At 48.8% G+C, this 20,681-nt stretch overlaps 1 protein-coding gene across 1 annotated transcript in view; it reads left to right on the top strand.

The window, feature by feature from the left end:
- AIF1L (allograft inflammatory factor 1 like) overlaps positions 1 to 17,944 on the top strand; it is a 58,722-nt gene extending 40,778 nt beyond the window's left edge. Inside the window, exon 6 of the mRNA XM_066580207.1 lies at positions 17,544 to 17,944. Coding sequence (XP_066436304.1) covers positions 17,544 to 17,631 — 88 coding nt within the window. The 3' untranslated portion in view covers positions 17,632 to 17,944. The remainder of the gene's footprint in view (positions 1 to 17,543) is intronic.
- The last annotated feature ends 2,737 nt before the right edge of the window (positions 17,945 to 20,681 follow it).

The following is a 20,681-nucleotide window of genomic DNA, read 5'->3' as shown; positions in this document are numbered from 1 at the left end:
AGTAGTTATATTCTTGTACATAGGGGGCAGTATTATAGTAGTTATATTCTTGTACATAGGGGGCAGTATTATAGTAGTTATATTCTTGTACATAGGGGGGCAGTATTATAGTAGTTATACTCTTGTACATAGGAGACCATATTCTAGTATATTCTTGTACATAGGGGGCAGTATTATGGTAGTTATACTCTTGTACATAGGAGACCATATTCTAGTATATTCTTGTACATAGGGGGCAGTATTATGGTAGTTATACTCTTGTACATTGAGGACAGTATTATAGTAGTTATATTCTTGTACATAGGGGGCAGTATTATAGTAGTTATATTCTTGTACATAGGGGGCAGTATTATAGTAGTTATATTCTTGTACATAGGGGGCAGTATTATAGTAGTTATATTCTTGTACATAGGGAGCAGTATTATAGTAGTTATATTCTTGTACATAGGGGCAGTATTATAGTAGTTATATTCTTGTACATAGGGGGCAGTATTATAGTAGTTAGATTCTTGTACATAGGGGGCAGTATTATAGTAGATATATTCTTGTACATAGGGGGCAGTATTATAGTAGATATATTCTTGTACATAGGGGGCAGTATTATAGTAGTTATATTCTTGTACATAGGAGCAGTATTATAGTAGTTATATTCTTGTACATAGTAGCAGTATTATAGTAGTTATATTCTTGTACATAGGGGGCAGTATTATAGTAGTTATATTCTTACATAGGGAGCAGTATTATAGTAGTTATATTCTTGTACATAGGGGGCAGTATTATAGTAGTTGTAAATGCAGGCACGGCTCCCATTGATTTCAATGAGAGCCGTGCCTGCAGTTACAAGCGCCGGCCACTGTAAGGATGTTGGCATGGAGGCTTTCATTCCGACCTCTGTGTATTTTGAGCTGGTCTCCATGCTGACCTCCCATGTAGTGGCCGGTACGGCTCTCATTGAAATCAATGGGAGCTGTGCCTACAGTTACACAGGCCGGCCACTAAACAGAGTTTGGCGCTGAGTTTTCCGCTCCAAACTCTGTATATTGTGGTGCTGACAACATTCGCCCGCTCAGCTGATCGGTCAGGGTCCCAAGCGATAGACCCCAGCTGATCAACTAGGTCATCAATAGTATTTCCTTGGAAAACCCCTTTAAGAGCTCTGACAGAGATCCCTGAATGCAGAATTGTGGCGCAGCTTTGAATGTGGCTGGAGTGGAAGTCATGATATAACCGGTACGAAGTTAGTAAAGTATTTGAATGTTATATGCATTGAGGCTTTATTCGTGGAGAGAATGAGGCCGAGCGGGTGGAGGCGTGAACAGCAGTGACCCGGGGTTAATGTCATTCATTCCTGGCACGTGCTGCCCGCTGCTGTTTATGGATTGTGGGCATCTCATTTCTCTCCAGCGTGTAGGATGCCCGGATGGTCACTTGGAATGTGCTGGGTCATGTGACTCTCATATTACAGAGCAGCTGGAGGCAGCTGGTAGCAGCCTGGCTCCACTCTTATGTACCCACCAGATGATTTCTGGGCCAACCGAGCAAGAAACCCGTGCCAGGCAACTCGAGGCCATTAGTTGTGACACCCAGCTGTGGAGTAGAAGTGCCGCATACAATGAACCAGCGCCCACCTCCTCCTCGCCACCACTGAGATCACACACACAGAGCAGAAAACCAAAAAAGTTACAGCATGACTTATACTCCTGTCACATCCAAAGCTGCACTGACAGTTCTGCGGCCTTCCTGTTAGGTGTACAACCTCACGTCTCACTGTTCGTTCACTGTCTATATGAGACCATCTCTGCTGTGGAGCTTTGACTGTGGCTAGAGTAGAACGTCATATACTTTTCCGTAAAGCAGTGGGATCAAATTAACCCTTTGTTTTAGAAGTTCTGTTTTTGCTTACTTTTTGGTAAGGGGAAAAAAATAAACTCCCCTGTGTATGTGGTAAAAATCATTATTAGGCTGGGATCACACAGAGATTTCCGCGGGATACGTGCAGCTTCAAAACCGTTTAGAGCGGCTTTGCCACATGCTTTTCCGTTGTGGACGGCTCTCCTATAGAAAGGTGCGAGGCCACAACGGAAAAAAAAAAAATTGACATGCTGCATCTCTGGAATCTGCGCCACAGCGCCACCTAATGCTGGCTTTGCCGCGATAGATTATCCGCCCCGTGTGGATGAGATTTTTGACAAATCTAGTCCATATGGCTGGCTAATATCGGGATTAGCAGCCGCAACGAAATTCTGCGGCAAATCCGCCCTGTGTGAACCCAGCCTTAGAGCTTATTCAGACGACCATATATCGGCCGGGTATTCACGCTGGCCGATATACGGCGTCCCGCTCTGCAGGGGGAGGAGGCTGGAAGAGCCGGAAGCAGTGCACTGAGCTCCCGCCCCCTCTCTGCCCCTCAGCGCTATTTGCAATGGAAGGAGGCTAAACAAGGGCGGAGCTAAGTCCCGGGACTTATCTCCGCCCCGCCGCCTCTCATTGCAAATAGTCCCGAGGGGCGGAGAGGGGTCGGGAGCTTAATGCGCAGCTCCCGGCTCTTCCAGCCACCTCCCCCTGCAGAGAGAGACTCCCTGTATATCGGCCGGGCGTGAAAACCCAACCGATATACGTTTGTGTGAATAAGCCCTTAGGGTGTGATCACATGTCGCTTATTTAATGCAGATTTCACTCTTTCAACTGAATGCAAACTGACGGAAATCTGCATAAAAATCAGCTCCATGTGAACGCACCCTTAAGTGGGCAGACCCTTATCTCTGATGGATGGCATGGACACAAAAACTGAGCGCACACCATTCCTAGCGGGAGACAGCCGGCCTCCTGCAGCCACAGCGGGGATTGGTGAGAGCACTGATCCCCGCTGTTAACCTCTTACATGCCGTAATCAGTGTTGTAGAATTTCTGCTGCAATTCCGCCACGTGAAAAAGCAGCCTGAAGGTTTTCTTTCATTCCAATAGAAGATGCTATCAAATCAGGGCTGAGGATGTAATAAATGACCGTGACATCGCACACAAGATAATTGTGGCTCATCAAGGCGAAACTATTTTAGATGTTTACCTAATTACTGACTCCTCACAGGAGGTATCCAAGCCCCACCCGCCTCAGTTAGATACACGTGCACATAAGGTAGTATACAGGAGAGCTGTGTAATGTCCGGCTCTATGTGTATATAGAAGCTTGGCATCACCCCCCCCTTGCAAAAAACTGCATTGTATGGCGCCACCCTGATCGATCCCCACAATTACTGTATACCCCATGTTGGTTCACAGCCAGCAGCGCCAACAGTTCTACTCGCGGTACACGGTGAATAGCGCAGATACAGCGGTAATCACAGAAATGTTGCCAGCAACAATCCACCGCCTCCCACACGCCGCACAGAACAATAGCGTCATAGCGAACAGCAACCCCCAATCGCTGCCCGCACCCTTATATACAATGGGCCATTTAACTGCTGCCAGGTCCGTAGGGAGGACGAGCGCAGAACTTCACCGCCACAACCTTGCAAGCGACACTGCAGCGACTGTAAAATGCTGCGTGCAGCACGGTGTGAGCCGCTGTACCGCCACGTGTTGTAGCCACGCGGCGTCTGACTTGTTTCATTTTCGTTTATAATTTCCTGTTCTGTCGCTTAGTGGCCCCGAGTATAAATATCGCACAGATGCAATGTAGTTGCGTATGTACAGCTTTTGTTACGCACCCATATAGAATAATAGGGCTCCATCGCGCATAATACAACACGCTGCGTTCTTTTATTATACGCAATGAATATACGCAAGTGTGAATGGATCAATGAAAGTCCGTGTCCTTTATTGACTCCATTCACCGCGTATTATGGGTGCGGAATACGCAATGAAATTACGCTGGTGTGAGCCGGCCCTTAGATACAGCCGCTTAGAGGCCAGGACCTCGCAGTAGGATTAGATACAGCCGCTCAGCGGGCAGGACCTCGCAGTAGGATTAGATACAGCTGCTCAGCGGGCAGGACCTCGCAGTAGGATTAGATACAGCCGCTCAGCGGGCAGGACCTCGCAGTAGGATTAGATACAGCCGCTCAGCCGGCAGGACCTCACGATAGGATTAGATACAGCCGCTCAGCGGGCAGGACCTCGCAGTAGGATTAGATACAGCCGCTCAGCGGGCAGGACCTCACGATAGGATTAGATACAGCCGCTCAGCGGGCAGGACCTCGCAGTAGGATTAGATACAGCCGCTCAGCGGGCAGGACCTCGCAGTAGGATTAGATACAGCCGCTCAGCGGGCAGGACCTCGCAGTAGGATTAGATACAGCCGCTCAGCGGGCAGGACCTCACGATAGGATTAGATACAGCCGCTCAGCGGGCAGGACCTCGCAGTAGGATTAGATACAGCCGCTCAGCGGGCAGGACCTCGCAGTAGGATTAGATACAGCCGCTCAGCGGGCAGGACCTCGCAGTAGGATTAGATACAGCCGCTCAGCGGGCAGGACCTCGCAGTAGGATTAGATACAGCCGCTCAGCGGGCAGGACCTCGCAGTAGGATTAGATACAGCCGCTCAGCGGGCAGGACCTCGCAGTAGGATTAGATACAGCCGCTCAGCGGGCAGGACCTCGCAGTAGGATTACATACAGCCGCTCAGCGGGCAGGACCTCGCAGTAGGATTAGATACAGCCGCTCAGCGGGCAGGACCTCGCAGTAGGATTAGATACAGCAGCTCAGCGGGCAGGACTTCGCAGTAGGATTAGATACAGCCGCTCAGCGGGCAGGACCTCGCAGTAGGATTAGATACAGCCGCTCAGCGGGCAGGACCTCGCAGTAGGATTAGATACAGCCGCTCAGCGGGCAGGACCTCGCAGTAGGATTAGATACAGCCGCTCAGCGGGCAGGACCTCGCAGTAGGATTAGATACAGCCGCTCAGCGGGCAGGACCTCGCAGTAGGATTAGATACAGCCGCTCAGCGGGCAGGACCTCGCAGTAGGATTAGATACAGCCGCTCAGCGGGCAGGACCTCGCAGTAGGATTAGATACAGCCGCTCAGCGGGCAGGACCTCGCAGTAGGATTAGATACAGCCGCTCAGCGGGCAGGACCTCGCAGTAGGATTAGATACAGCCGCTCAGCGGGCAGGACCTCGCAGTAGGATTAGATACAGCCGCTCAGCGGGCAGGACCTCGCAGTAGGATTAGATACAGCCGCTCAGCGGGCAGGACCTCGCAGTAGGATTAGATACAGCAGAGCTTTTAATCATCAAAGTAAAAAAACTAAAGGATAATATTAACAAAATAACGGGAAAATTGCAAACCTAATACACCAACTCAAAAAATTATCAAAATTACAATAGTCAAAGTACAAACCAGGAGATTTAGGCCTCATGTCTACGGGGAAAATCAGGCCCGCTACGGATTCTCCATGGAGAATCGGGTCCCTCCTGCCCCGCGGACATGAGGCAGTAAAATAAGAATAAACTCACCTGCTGCGGGCGATGCGTGTCTTCCCTTCTTCGCTGCCGGAGCTTATTTCTTCGGCCCCGCGGATGTGCTCAGCACGCTGGCTGCGTGCCGCGCGTATGCGCCGGGCCGAAGCAAGAAGATCCGGCCGCAAAGGAAGGAAGACACGCATCGCCCGCAGCAGGTGAGTTTAATTCAGGCACGAGTCTTCTGCAGATCCGGACGGCTTCCATAGGCTTCAATAGAAGCCTGCGGGAGCCGTCCCCGCAGGACACCTGCACCTACATGGAGCATGTCCATTTTTTTTCATGCTCCAGAAATTTTTTAATTCACTTTTATTGACCAACCGCGGGTATTTAACTACCCACGGGTGGTCAATGCATCCCTATGGGACACAGATCCGCTGCGGATTTTAATTGTTCTTTTCCCCGTGGACATGAGGCCTTACAAAATATCACAGAATAACCACGATGAAAAAACAACTGGCCTGGCTGCATAAGCGTTCATACGGGTCCCGATTTATACCAACTAAGTTATACAAAATATGTAATTCTGAAAGAAAAAAATACCCAAGAACCCCTGATTTATGTAAATAAATACATCTTATTTGTATGGCGCCAGCTTATTCCGCAGCGCTTTCAGGTAATTATTACCTCCCACCAAACTGGGTGCTCATGTTACCGGCCTCGGAAGGATGGAAGGCAAACCTTGGGCCGGCTACCTGTACCATGCGGGCATACTGCTGCCTTCACCCTCTGTGCCACACGAGGCCGCAGACTCAGACCCACTCCGAAAGGAAATAAGACACACACATTAGTAACAAAACCTCTCTACGCATATCCACACCTGATACCAAACATATCTATAATATACACAAAGAATAAACTAAAGACAGATAAGGCCTCATGCCCACGGGCAGAATTAAATTGTGGATGATCCGCAGCTCATTATGCCCATAGACTATCATTGAGCATTTTTTTTTTTCTGAACGCACACGGGAAAAAAAATGCAGCACGCTTCATTTTTTTGCCGGATCCCACAGGGACGTCTTCCATTGAAGTAAATGGAAGCCATCCGGTCCGCGGCACGCCTGCAGCACACACTGCGGATGTGCCACGGGTCCGCAGGAAAGCGGGAGATTTCAAAAAAGAAAAAACGCAGAAGAAAGAAGATCCGACCGCGACGGAGGAGACCTGCGCTGCGTCCGGACAGGTGAGTAAAATGTATTTTTTGATCAGGTCTGCGGGCACGTCAGGAATCCGCTGCGGGATTCTGCACTCAGAATCCATGCATGCCTGAGGCCATACACTAAAGTACAAAGTGCCCTTTTCCCCTTCCATCTCCCATCCTCCAGAATGTACCAACTCCCCTTAACACATAATACCGGCCACCCACGTGTAATACATAATATACACCGTACACAATGATACATGACCTCCATAACACCAATATCCCACAGCCCAAATACATACACTGTATAACAAAACCATAGCCAATACCTGTGGTCCTCCAGCCCTGGTTTGGGTCCTGTCAGCCTTACAATCAAAGTTTGGGGGCCGCCCGATGCTGGATGACATCCCCCCACCACCACCTTTTTGGAATGCCCTTTTTTAAAGCTGGCCGTCCTTCTCTCGACCAGGATGAGGATCTCTCATTTACACCAGCCAATGATCGTTAAATTAAGTCCAACCTAAAAATCGTTGTTCACTCTTATCAGCAGTTCTCCATGGGGAGTGCCGATAGCATTGTTTCCCCATGAAGAACAAAGGATCTGAACGCAGATAAGAGCCCTTAGGCTATTATCTGCATTCAGTGAAGGCTTCATTTGCACACTTAATTGCTATTAAGTAGCTGAGTAGCTACTTAATAGTTTATGCAAAATGATCGCTCAAAGCGGTCACTCAAGCTGTCATTTGAGCGATCTGTGAGCCATCATCGGCTGGTGTAAATGGGCCTTAACTCTTGGATGGCCTGGTTGTATTGGGGCCTCCTTGCTCAACCTTAGTCGTTCGCCATGGACCTGGCTGCCTGTAACTCCTCTGGAGTCTTTTGATGGTGCTACCAGCCTCACGGCACTCCTGGGTTCTTGCAGCGATCCTGGAGGTAAAGCTGTTTACCTCCTCCAGGGGACGCAGTGTCTGATAGTCCTCAATGGTAGGTCCGGGGTCTCCCCCAGAAGCAGCTGACCCGACTCCTGGAGGACCTTTGCTGTAAATTCCATGCAGCAGAGGTCCCAGAGGGCCACCATCCCTCACCCTGGTTAGCCTGATGGCCACTTTGGACGCTCTCCGTTAAATACATAGGTCAGCAGACTGTATCACACACAATAGGATTGGATACACAGCTCAGAAGACAGTATCGCACATGATAGGATTAGATACACTAGCACAGGAGATAGCATCACACATTATAGGATTAGATACAGTGACTCAATAGCCGGTATCATACATATTAGGCTGATATACACAGCAGACTGTATCGCACATTAAGTCAGGCATTGCTTTCACATGTTTCACCCATACAAAAATGCGCGGCCAGTAACCGTATCGCAGAACCGCGGCAAATCACAGTAAAGTGTCACCGCGCTATAACGGCTTTCAACTGCACCATGTGAATACAGCCCAACAAGTAGGGTAGAGGGTCATGTGACCCTGAGAGGACTCTTTGGGCGGAGGGTCATGTGACCCTGAGAGGACTCTTTGGGCGGAGGGTCATGTGACCCTGAGAGGACTCTTTGGGCGGAGGGTCATGTGACCCTGAGAGGACTCTTTGGGCGGAGGGTCATGTGACCCTGAGAGGACTCTTTGGGCGGAGGGTCATGTGACCCTGAGAGGACTCTTTGGGCGGAGGGTCATGTGACCCTGAGAGGACTCTTCGGGCTGAGGGTTATGTGACCGCTGTCTGGCCTCCCAGTGCGTGCAGTAGCGCCCCCTGATTCACCATCTAAAACTGCTATCATGTAAGGCATCTGTGCCAGGGACAGGAAATGTGAGACATCACTAGGGGTCTGTAAGAGACGACACCGACGTCTTTGTCTCTCTTCCCCCGAGATGTTGGGTGGGTAACAGGTGCTGCAGACGACATCCCCTCCCACAGCGCTAAATGTTATGACTTTTGCAACATTTGTCGCACTGAAGAAAACAGAAACCTAAAAATAAGAGCATCGAATGTTTTAGGACTGCCATCACCCAACTCTCCGAACCCCTGAACGGTAACTATGACTCGTTGTGGAGGACTCTAGGAAAGCTGGATCGCCCAGGCGACCTCTGTAATTGCATTCATATTAGTTGCTACCCAGCTTTCCCAGGCACCGATAAGGGTTAATCGGCACATTGGCAGCGCTGGGCTCAGCGTATCAGGAATCTCACGCCTTGCACTCGCTTGGAGAGGCCCCCGGACTCCACCCGTTCCAGGGCTGATGTGCAGGGTGGAGCGCAGCTGTTGACAGAAGACACTGCACAATTAGTCGCCCCTCGGAGGAATACTCGGGCGCAGACACAACAGCGCCAACATCTAAATACATCTAAGACTCGAGGAGAAGTCATTAGATAAGGTCACGTTTCCTCTAAGGAGCGCTGCAGGATGTGTTCCCGCGCTCTACAGGTGCAGCAATGGAAAAGACCTGCGGGCGGAGACTGTCCCTATAGGACGGAGCGTCTATAGCATCATTAACCCCTTCACACCCCACTATCCTGGGCCCCGAAAGGAATCTTTCACACGGCATAGAATTACACCGCAGGACACAGACAACTCTGCAGAATACAACATCAAACTCCACAAGTCTAACTGCAGATTTGGATGTGGATTTGCACACCGGCTTTAATCCATTTTTAATTTTGCATCAAAATCCGCAGGTCTGCACAAGAACTGCTGATATTCACCACCAGGGGGAGCTCCTTTACATACAACTGATATTGACTTGGGAGCTGTATAAATCTGTATACAGTGAGCTCCCCCTAGTGGTGGCAGTATAAATCTGCACACAGTGAGTTCATGCTAGTGGCAGCAGTATAAGGCCGCCTGCACACGGCCGGATTTAGATTGCAGAATCCGGAGCGGGCTTCTGCCTCTGGATTCCGCAGCAAATACTGGTTATAGCATGCTATGGAAAAGCGCTTTTTCCTGCACACAAGCAGAAATTAATTGCGATTTTTCCACTAGTGGAGGAAAATTTGTACTATGCTCTGTTTTTGTGTGGGTTCCGCACAGATGGCTTCCATTGAACTCAGTGGAAACCATCCAACTCGTGGCCCTTACACAATGACATCGCCTAGTGATGGCGCAGGAAAGGCAGCGGTTTAAAAAACTGTACTGAACATGTCCGATGGCGAGCCGTGCGGACCATCCGCAGTACAGGAAAAGAACACAAGAAGCAGGTACGCGCAAGCTGGCTGGGCACAGGGTCGGATTCCACTGCCGGCTCCGCATACGGAATCCGACCCGTTCGTGTGCAGCCGACCTTCAGTTGTATGTGGGGAGCTCCACGTACTGGTAGCAGTATAAAGCTGCATACAGTGAGATCCCCTTAGTGGTGGCAGTATACATCTATATAGTGATCTTCTCCTAGTGGTGGCCATATAAATCTGTATGCAGTGAATTACCTCTATAGATGGCTGTATGTAATTAGCTCCCCCTTGTGATTGCTTTATAAATTTGTACTTAGGGAGCTCCCCCTTGTGGTGGCTGTATACAGTGAGCTCCCTAGACTGGTAGCTGTATATATCTGTGTGTAGTGAGCTCCCCTAGTGGTGGCTGTATAGATCTGTATGTAGTGAGCACCTTCTAGTGGTAGCTGTATAGATCTGTATGTAGTGAGCACCTTCTAGTGGTAACTGTATAGATCTGTATGTAGTGAGCTCCCTCTAGTGGTGGCTGTATATATCTGTATAGAATGAGCTCCCCTAGTGCTGGCTGTATATATCTGTGTGTAGTGAGCTCTCCTAGTGGTGGCTGAATAGATCTGTATGTAGTGAGCTCCCCCAGTGGTGGCTATATATTTCTTTATGTAGTGAGCACCCTCTAGTGGTAGCTGTATAGATCTGTATGTAGTGAGCTCCCTCTAGTGGTGGCTGTATATATCTGTATAGAATGAGCTCCCCTAGTGCTGGCTGTATATATCTGTGTGTAGTAAGCTCTCCTAGTGGTGGCTGAATAGATCTGTATGTAGTGAGCTCCCCCAGTGGTGGCTATATATTTCTTTATGTAGTGAGCACCCTCTAGTGGTAGCTGTATAGATCTGTATGTAGTGAGCTCCTTCTAGTGGTCGCTGTATATAGCTATATGCAGTGGGCTCCCCTAGTGGTGGCTGTATAGATCTCTATGCAGTGGGCTCCACTAGGCATATTTGGTATTTCAGCCACACTTCAGTAGCGGTGAGCGATTCCAGCGACCTGATTGGTTGTTGGGTACACACCCCCTTTGGAGATGTGCACGAGTGGCCGGCCCGTTAAATAAGCAGCAGCATGGCCGTAGGAGGGTCGGCAACTAAGCCCAACCCTAAACCCAAACCCTAACCCTAAACTGTAAACCTAACCCCCCGCTGGTCTCGTGAAGTAGCACTCGTGCACATCTCCAAAGGGGTGTGTGTACCCAACAACCAATCAGGTCGCTGGAATCGCTCACCGCTACTGAAGTGCGGCTGAAATACCAAATATGCCTCCCCTAGTGGTGGCTGTATAGATCTCTATGTAGTGAGCTCCCCCTAGTGGCTGTGTATACAGTAGCTGTATGCAGGTAGTCAGGATCTTATCACATATCTGTGGCTGTGTGATGGAGATTTACTGCCCCCTGGGCTACACTGATGGCTTTGTTAATAGAGGCACTTTGGCATTCCTTATGGGGTGCGGCCTGAACTCTTGCTTGAGGTGAAGACTCCTTGAAAATTATTCTCAAAAGTGGGCATGTATGAGTAAAGCACAGAAGCTCTCATGCGCCAGCCCTGATGTGTGCCCGCAAATAATGTCTATAATATCTGCCCTAAGTTGCCCCTACCCCATAACAGCCCCAGGTTAGCCTGAGACTACCAATCAGGCCTCTGATATTTTAGCTGCAGGCCTTGCCACACAGCTTTCCTACAGCCCTGAACAGCAAGTCTGACATGTCAGGAGACTGAAAGCTGGAAGTGCGACGGCGGCCACATTGGTTGTCACCCACCTTAACCAGAAGCAAAGAATGTATAGACGGTAACTAGACAAGGACCGGTGAGGGTCACATTTTAGGGGTGCGCTCTTCAGTAGAGGTGACCTTGTGATATTGGGGAGGGGGATCAGGTCTACAGTGGGATCATTTTTTTCTCCAGTGCAGCTCTTATCGCCGGTCCATCGGGCCACTGTGATCAGGTAACGCGTCACCTTTCCGAGGATAAAGCCCCATTTATAGGGGTCACACAGCAGGTTCTGTGTCCTGTGCGGTGTGGGAACAGTGCGGCCCTTTGTGAGGACGCCCCCCCTCCATCCCTCTCTGTTATCGGCCATTATCTCCAGCAGGGGCGGCTGAGACCCTCTCATAGTGGCACACTGCCACCTCCCAACAATCTGCTTTCTGTGTGTCTTGCTGCAACCCCCCCCCCCCCCCCCCCCAAGTCGCTTTTTTTAGAGCAGGAACAATCTCTTTCAGTGCATTCCCATGGGGACCCCAATGAGAGCTCCGTGAGAAGGAGACTAGGGGACACGGGGAGGGGGCTGCCAGCTCCTCCATACCACTTGTCTGCAGTCTCTGTGGAGTCTACATGGGGGGCAGAAGAATGAGACGGTGCGAGGGGCAGAGAGACTGTAAGGGCAACATCTAATATGAGGGGAAATTCTGGGGTATACTGCAGGACAAAATCAGTCTCTGGAGGCTATATGAGTACTGTAGCGTTATAAGAGAAGCGGCTGATATCAGTCACATATAAGATGTCTGTGGAGGTTATATCAGCACTGGAGCGGTATAAGAGAAGCTGCTGATATCAGTCACATATAAGATGCCTCTGGAGGTTATATCAGCACTGGAGCGCTATAAGAGAAGCGGCTGATATCAGTCACATATAAGATGCCTCTGGAGGTTACCGTATATCAGCACTGGAGCGTTATAGAAGTGGCTGATATCAGTCACATATCTGATGTCTCTGGAGGTTATATCAGTACTGGAGTGTTATGAGTAAAGCGCTTGATATCAGTTCAGCATTGGAGATATGTGAGAAATACCTTGTTTCCAAGACCGGGTCTAATATTAATTTTTGCTCCAAAAAATGTAACTGTCTGGACACTACCGTATTTAAATGGACTTTTTTAATTAACTGTAAGGGCTCCAACCCACTGGCGATAGGCTTTCTTGCGATGCGAGAGTGAAGATGCATGATTATGAATGCAATGATTTTCAATGGTTTCATACTCGTTGTGTGCACTGAAGCCTCGCAGCGTTAGGAAGAACCTGCGCTATCACCCATTGCCTTCAATGGGGCAGCGGCAGCAGTGCTGGGCCCATTGAAAACATAGGGAGTACATTGCGGACCTCTGCCACAGCTGTCACAGCTAAAGCAGGAAATTCCTTCATCCATGCTGTCCCCGCGGGGATGAAGAAATCCCCTGCCATGGCTGTCACAACTGTGGCAGAGGTCCATTAGGCTGTTCCATTGCTTTCAATGGGGCCAGCGTTGCTGTCGCCCCATTGAAAACAATGGATTGCAGGCAACTCCCGCAGTGATGATTTTTGGAGAAGGGCTTGAAATATAAGCCATTCCCTGAAAATCATGGCTAGCTGTAAAAAAAAAACTGCCGGGCTCTTCTCTCTGGCCCCGGCAATTGTCTTCTGTCTTCTGGAGGCCGGGGATTGAAAAATCCCCACCTTTATGAAGCGCTGCCTCTGATTGGCTCAGCACTGTAACCAATAAGAGGCAACGCCCAGCCCTCCATGAATGACAGCTGAGCGCTGCCTGTGATAGGTCACAGCACTCAGCCAATCACAGGCAGCGCTCAGACATTCATTGAATTCAATGGGAATGAAAGCAATGGGATAGCATTGCGGACCTCTGCCACAGCTGTGGCAAGAGAATTCTTCATCCCCGCGGGGATGAAGGAATTCCCTGCCATAGCTGCCACAGCTGTAGCAGAGGTACGCGATGTACTCCCTATGTTTTCAAATGGGCCCAGCACTGCTGCCGCTGCCCCATTGAGGACAATGGGTGATAGCACAGGTTTTTCCTAACGCTGCGAGGCTTCAGTGCACACAACGCGAATGAGTATGAAACCATTGAAAATCATTGCTTTCATAATCATGCATTTTCATCACTCTCGCATCGCAAGAAAGCCTATCGCCAGTGGGTTGGAGCCCTCACTATGGTTTATTTCGGCGTAGGTCTTATTTTCAAGGAAACATGGTAGTAGTGGTATGGGGCAGGTTTCTACATTTCTGGTCATTCATCCCTTTGAAGAATACTACAGTCAGCCTCTCCCCTGCCTGAAATGGCTGATAACAGTGGATAATAGATTACACTCAGCTCTTTCCTGGCTTATGACTGTCTTCTCCACTACAGGTGTCTGCAAATTGTTAAAGTAAAGAACAGAGTGGAGCTGCAGTGCCATCTGATGGTCACCAGTGGTAGTGCAGTAACATATACCACTGTCACCTGTGGTTGGCTATATACAATATATATATATATATATATATATATATATATATATATATATTAGTTACTAGTTTAGGATTTCCCCTTTTATTGACCACAAGTGCCAGATACATTTACTTCTCTTTTACCCAGAGGGCTGAGGTCTGGTGACAATCACCGCAGGATTGCACCATCTTTGGGTTTGTGATTTTTGTTCCTCTTTTTTAAAAAAAAAAACGTCCACTAAATAAATAAGGAAATGAGAGGAAGTGCGGCCGCACTGGGACTGCACTGTAATACAGTTATTATGGCCCGCTCCAGCTCTGCCCTATAAGACACTTATTACAGACCACACTCAGCATCCCACCCCATGCTGCGTCATGTGAAGGGGTCACAAAGTAGAGGTCTCCAACCTGCCACCACTATCCATCAATAAGGGGGCTCAGCACTTGTTTACCCCCCAGCAGTTTAGGAGGAACGCTGTTCGTTCTGCAGGAAAAGGACATTACAGTTTTGGATGAACAGAGCTGTAGCTCCGGTTCTATCATGGCTTTTGGTGTCATTTTTAAGCTAAGAGTCAGCATATTTGTAGCCGTTACAGAATTGGAGCTGCAGTCGTTTGAAGTGGGTTCGGGAATGCTGAATTTACAGCTATCACTTTCAGTTAGTGTGTAGAGGAGAGGAGGGTGAAGCCTGTAACAGAGAAGCTCTGTGATCCTCTTGTCTCTCTCCCTGTCCCAGGAGAGGGGTGACATTAATTTTTGTTCATATTATGCCCCCATCAATCAGAGAGCATATTTGCTCTCTGATTGTCACATATGGGTTTTTTCCCAAAAAAAATGTCAGGTTGCGCAGCTCGGACCTGTAATTCGATAGGTTTCCATGAGCACACCTTCACAGGTGAGGGATAATTGAGCTGGCTGGGTGTGGGGTTTCTCCAGCCAGCCAATCCCGTCTGGTCTGCTAAACATAAATACCAGCTTCTCTGATTAGAGGATGCTGGTTATTTTATGCAGCCTGTGTTATTCCCTTTCAGAGCTGGGTGTTATACATGTTGGTCTGTAGTGTTTCTCCCACCCTGCCTGAGGATGGTCTGGACACATGTCGTCCCCGTCTTCATTTTATGCAGACCCCCTCTCTCTTTGACAGGTGCGGCCTCCAGACATCTGATGTATCGTATGGTCAGATGGATGATTCCTGATACTGTTCCTTTTATGGCAGCACGGTGGCTGACTCTTTCCCCTTGGTGTCAGGACATTTGCACTAGCTATGGTTTTCTATCTGTGTGCATGTGAGTTCTGGGTGGGATTCCTGTTCTGTGTAGTATGCATTACCGTGTGTGTAGGTGTGAACAGCGACTAGTATGTCTGTGCAGGTGGCCAGACATGTGCTATATGAACAGTCGTGTTCAGTGTGTGGGAGCAGTGTCGTGTCCTGTGTGTTTTATGCATCTCTCCAGGTTCCTAATCAGGGATAGCTGGGTCTCAGATGAAGACAGTGGGGCCGTCCTTATCGGGACAATCACCCTGCTTTTAAGCAGCGGTGCCCCACCTCCCCTGATTAGTAAGGGGCAGGTGTTCTTCGATCTTTGCCTAGAGTGGTGAAATTGGTCTATGCATATACATTGGGAGTTATTAGGACACCTTCTTACGTCCGTGCTGAGGCATGATACTTAATGCGTCGCACAGATGTAACAAAAGGAGTGAAATTATGAGAATTTTTTTCAGCTAATCAGTCCTCTATACTGTTTAACCCTACAGATGCTGCAGTCATTGCTGACTCTGGCATCTAAACATTTTTACAGAAAAAAGTTTAACCCCTTAGTGATGTGGCCGCTTTTTTTTTTTTTTTTAAACAAAGAGGGGAAGTGCACAGAAAAGTTTTTTTTGTTTTTTTTTAACTACCGTATTTGTTTCTTTTATCTTTTTTGTCCATGCGGGGATTAGAACCTGCAATCCTATGATCAATCTGATAATACACTGCAGTACTGTACTGCAATGCTTTATCGCTGTTCATAGTGATCAGAGGCAAAGGCAGACCTGGACAACATTGTTTGACTGCCAGTTGCCATGGAAACCTATGAGGCGCTCCGTCATTACATGGTGGACGGCTGATGACATTACAGAGGGAGCACCCTCACTCTGCAATCAACATTGATCATGGCACATAAGTGGTTAAAAGTATAGGTTGGTGTTCTCACCAATCCCCACTGTTGCAGCGAGAGGCTAGCTGTCAGTCACAGCCGCCTCCTACTGTGGATGGCTCAAGCTTGGCTTCTAAACCTATGATCAATCTGATAATACACTGCAGTACTGTACTGCAATGCTTTATCGCTGTTCATAGTGATCAGAGGCAAAGGCAGACCTGGACAACATTGTTTGACTGCCAGTTGCCATGGAAACCTATGAGGCGCTCCGTCATTACATGGTGGACGGCTGATGACATTACAGAGGGAGCACCCTCACTCTGCAATCAACATTGATCATGGCACATAAGTGGTTAAAAGTATAGGTTGGTGTTCTCACCAATCCCCACTGTTGCAGCGAGAGGCTAGCTGTCAGTCACAGCCGCCTCCTACTGTGGATGGCTCAAGCTTGGCTTCTAAACCCGCGCCATTCAGAGGAAGTAAGTTTACATCCTGCAGCGGGAAGGGGGGGGGGGGGGGACTTTTTCCCCTTACATAAGGATTTAGATGTTGAAAAAATAATTTTAAAAAAGCTCTGTATATAATTGGTGTCGCCATAACAACCCGAAGTGTAAAATGTCACTTTATTCATCCAACGCCCAGTATATTTCCATGAGACGTACATCCATAATCTACTGTAAAAGGGGACATTTTCAGGAGGGTTTTCCAATTTTAATGTGACTGTTGGGGGGTTTACATTCCCATCTCACCCTGGCACTGGTAGGAAGGCTGGCATGATCGCATACGAGAAGGGGCAAATAGATTGGCCATGTTTATTTGGGTGGTCCCTTGGTACCCTAGACAGGATTACACGCAGAGGTGTGGAGCCCCTGCCATCATGTGCCTCCCATTTAGAGCTTGCCCTCCTGCCCCACTACCCAGGACAGAAGGTTGGTGGCACCACCTAGTGGTCAGGTTTGCTTCTATCCCCATAAAGCCTATGAAAAAGCAAAGTTCTCTCCACCTGTTGGGGAATGGAGAGACGTGTCCTGATGGGTCCCATTGCAGCTGCCTCTATGGTACCAACCCTCCCCTTTGGATCTATTATATGGGGTCCATAGAGCAGAGGGGGGTGATGAGAAATTTCCAGAAGTTGCCCCTGTTGGTTTATGCCCCAGATGCTTGTTCCCCTCCCCTATTCCTTTGTGGATGGGGAGTCTAAGCCAGGTCCCATGGTAGCTGCAGAGTACAGGCATGTAGCCCCCAATCCAGCAATGCAAGATAATAGGGGGGGGGGGGGGGGGGGCAGTGCATCTGGCACCCAAAAGTAATTCCCCCGGAGGGGGGATCTGTAATATCCGAAATGTTTGGACTTCTAGCATTAACCCTTTCTTCATCTTTCCAGGATCCTGATGTTTGAAGGAAAAGCCAATGAAACGCCCACAAGACCTGCGGGCCCACCTCCCAAAAGAGATATCCGCAGCCTCCCGTAAACCAACGGCCGCCAAATCTGCGACCAGCAACGTGCCTTAAGAGGGATTGCCAGGCGTCGCCTCTTCCTCATCTCTCTCCTATCGACCAAACCTCTTCCAACGCGCCCGCAGAGCGGCCATTATTTATTGCAGGGACTGTCCAGCCATCATCGCTCTCTATAATGTACAGCTGCCGATCACATTAGAGTGTCAGCTCTTGGGGCTCCGGACCAGTGTGTGACTCCGTGACATCATTCATGTGTTTCTTTATTTTCGTCTGTGTTCTTCTCCGACATCGTAAAAATGTATATTTTGTAAAGAGTCGTCTATACTATTCCACGTCTGCTCTGTTTATTGCAACTAACAGATCATTCAAGATCTCTGCTTGCTGTCAGTGAAAGAGAGGCTGAATCGTGTCCAGCTAACATGTGCATCTGGGGCGCCATCCTTAGAGCCAAATGGAAAAAACACCAGAACTGACTGTAGTGGTGTCCATCCGGCTCCCGGCATTCCCCTGGACAAAATAATAGTGCTGCATGCTCTCTTATAATGAAGCGTATGTTTCCATTCATTGACAGCAAGCTGAGATCATTGTTTTTTTTTAATTACGCGCATTAAAAAAACTAAACGCTAGACTGTCGGAAGCCTTCCGCAGAAATCGGACCATCGAAGGAGGAGATTCCGGCGAGGGGTGAGGAGAGCACAATAGAAGGTCACAGGTTTCACTCCCCCTTGTATTTGGCGTTGGGGGGGGGGGTTCCGGCTCACATCACTAATGATTAGACTGCCGGTGCCCTTGTCCCTCGCTGGCACAGCCGGTAAGTTTACCAGCAGCCGCAACTGTAACAAGTCACACCCAGAACAGAAAACTCTACACTCGATACATTACTGGTGGAACATTCCAGAAATGATACCGGACTGAATCATCCCACAACATGGGCCCCGACCACAGATGTCACCAGGTCCATCCCGCGGACCACTGTGCTGTAACATTGTCCGTGAATACAATGCCAGAGTGCAGTGAAAACTGACACCAAAATAATAGTGCCAACAGCGGCCACATAAGATAACGCAAAGAGCGGAAGATTTTTGCAGAGGGGCCTGTAGTTCTAGTCATTTCTGCAGCATTCCCCTTTAAATCAGTGCAGGTCATAATGTGATGCTAGAAGTAGGGGCGGAGCCGTGACCACCTTCATAGAAATAGTCTCGTCTGTCGTCCCAGACTTCACTGCTGTATCCAGGGTTTACTTCTGGCCTCCCCTTAGGGCTCATTCACAAGGGTGTATCTGCGCTCCGTATTACGCAGGTAATGCAGGCGGGATAAACCGCATTCAGATCTGCGCTTTACATGAAAAAAAAGCATCATGTCCTATTTTGGGACGTAATATGGACAGAAATGACCCATTAAAATTAAAGTCAGCGGATCACGTAAATATGCAGCGAGAACGCATGAAGGTGGGAGGGATCTTACATTTGTAAAAAAAATACGTGCGCAAAAAGCACTAAACGGACCAAATACGCAGTAATTGTGTGCGGTTTTGGTCTAAAAAAACGCTGCATATTTCACTGATCAAAACTATATGTGCCCCTTATACTCCAATCACATCCACAGCTGCAGTCAGAATTCAGCCAACATCCCACAATGCACTGCACTCCAATGCTTTGCATTATGGCGATTGAAAGGTAACAATGTTACGGCATACTAACAGAGTACATCTCCCACAATGCACTGCAGCAAGCCGAGCTGTCTATATCAGTGTGACATTCTGCAGCCCATCATTAACAGTGAATGCAGCTCTGGATGTGACTGGAGCAGAAGACGGGCGATAACGGAGGATCAGCCCAAGGAAAGTCTAGCAAAGGGCATGAGAGAGATTTGTGCTGCTGCACTGGATACATTGTAGCAAACCCTTAGGCCTGTCACGCGTGTTCAGAAAACGCAGCGCGAAATCACAGCATTTTTCCCGCGATTTCGCGTGGCGCTATTGAACGTATTGTACAGAGGTTTTCAGTGCTTTTTAACGCACCCCGTCATTGTGGTGGGTGATGAGGTGCGTTAAAAACACGCAAAAATAGAACAGCCAGCGCTCGAAAATCTGCGAACTCCCATTATAATCAATAAGACCATTGTACCGCGGTTAGTGCGGCGCTCGTCTGCTTTCTTCCAAACACGGCGCCATCTTTCTTTATGGCTTGGTATTGCAGCTCAGCTTTAATTCACTTTAATGGAGCTGAACTGCAATACCAGGCACAACCACGGACAAGGGTGGCGCTCTGTTTGAAGAAAGTAGCCATGTTTTTCAAATCTGGACAATCCCTTTAAGTCGGGGGTGGGGGATCATTCCTGGAGGGGGCAGCTGCTTGAACTAGGGGGTTAGGACCTTACATGCACTGAGGACCGGAGTGTCTTCTAGCCGCAGTCCGGTAAGTTTGTGTTGGAGGATGGGAGTTGTAGTTCCTCTTTTCCCAGGGGGCTGGCTTCCTCCCCTCACCATATCCTCAGTGTCCGCCATGTAAAGTGGAAGCAGGATGTTGAGCAACCAGGAGTCACTTCCCCAATCTTATTATAGACGGGGTGAAATATCGCTGACGAGAACCCCAGAAACAATGTCCTGATAATGACCGCCAAACCCTTCCCCAACGCAGCCACAGCGCCCCCCAAAACACGATGATCTCTTTATGGCCATTGCGGCCAACAATCACACTACCCCAAAATATAGCTGTGATACCCTCGATCCCCCCACAGGGGCCGTGTCACGACCGCAGAGTCCCCTCCAATAAAAATCAACCATGTGACCCCACAACACTCCATCCCCCCAAAGATCAGCCCTTCCCCCATATCTCCCAACTTTTGATCAACGAAAAGAGGGACAACTATAGCGGAGTGTAGCATGTCATGACATATTGTCATGACAGGCCACACCCTCTGTGCTCTATAATCGTGCCCTTCAATGACCCCCCTCACAGTAATAGTGTCCCTTAGTGACCCCTTAATAGCTGTAGTAGTAATGGTGCCCTCATTAGTGATCCCAGTAATAATAGTGACCCCCATAGTGGCCACAGTAGTAATA

Source organism: Eleutherodactylus coqui, chromosome 10 (genome assembly GCF_035609145.1).
Source record: "Eleutherodactylus coqui strain aEleCoq1 chromosome 10, aEleCoq1.hap1, whole genome shotgun sequence".
In the NCBI taxonomy this organism is placed as follows: Eukaryota; Metazoa; Chordata; class Amphibia; order Anura; family Eleutherodactylidae; genus Eleutherodactylus; species Eleutherodactylus coqui.
The sequence above is the reverse complement of the archived record's forward strand: the minus strand, read 5'-3'. Positions and strand labels throughout refer to the sequence as shown.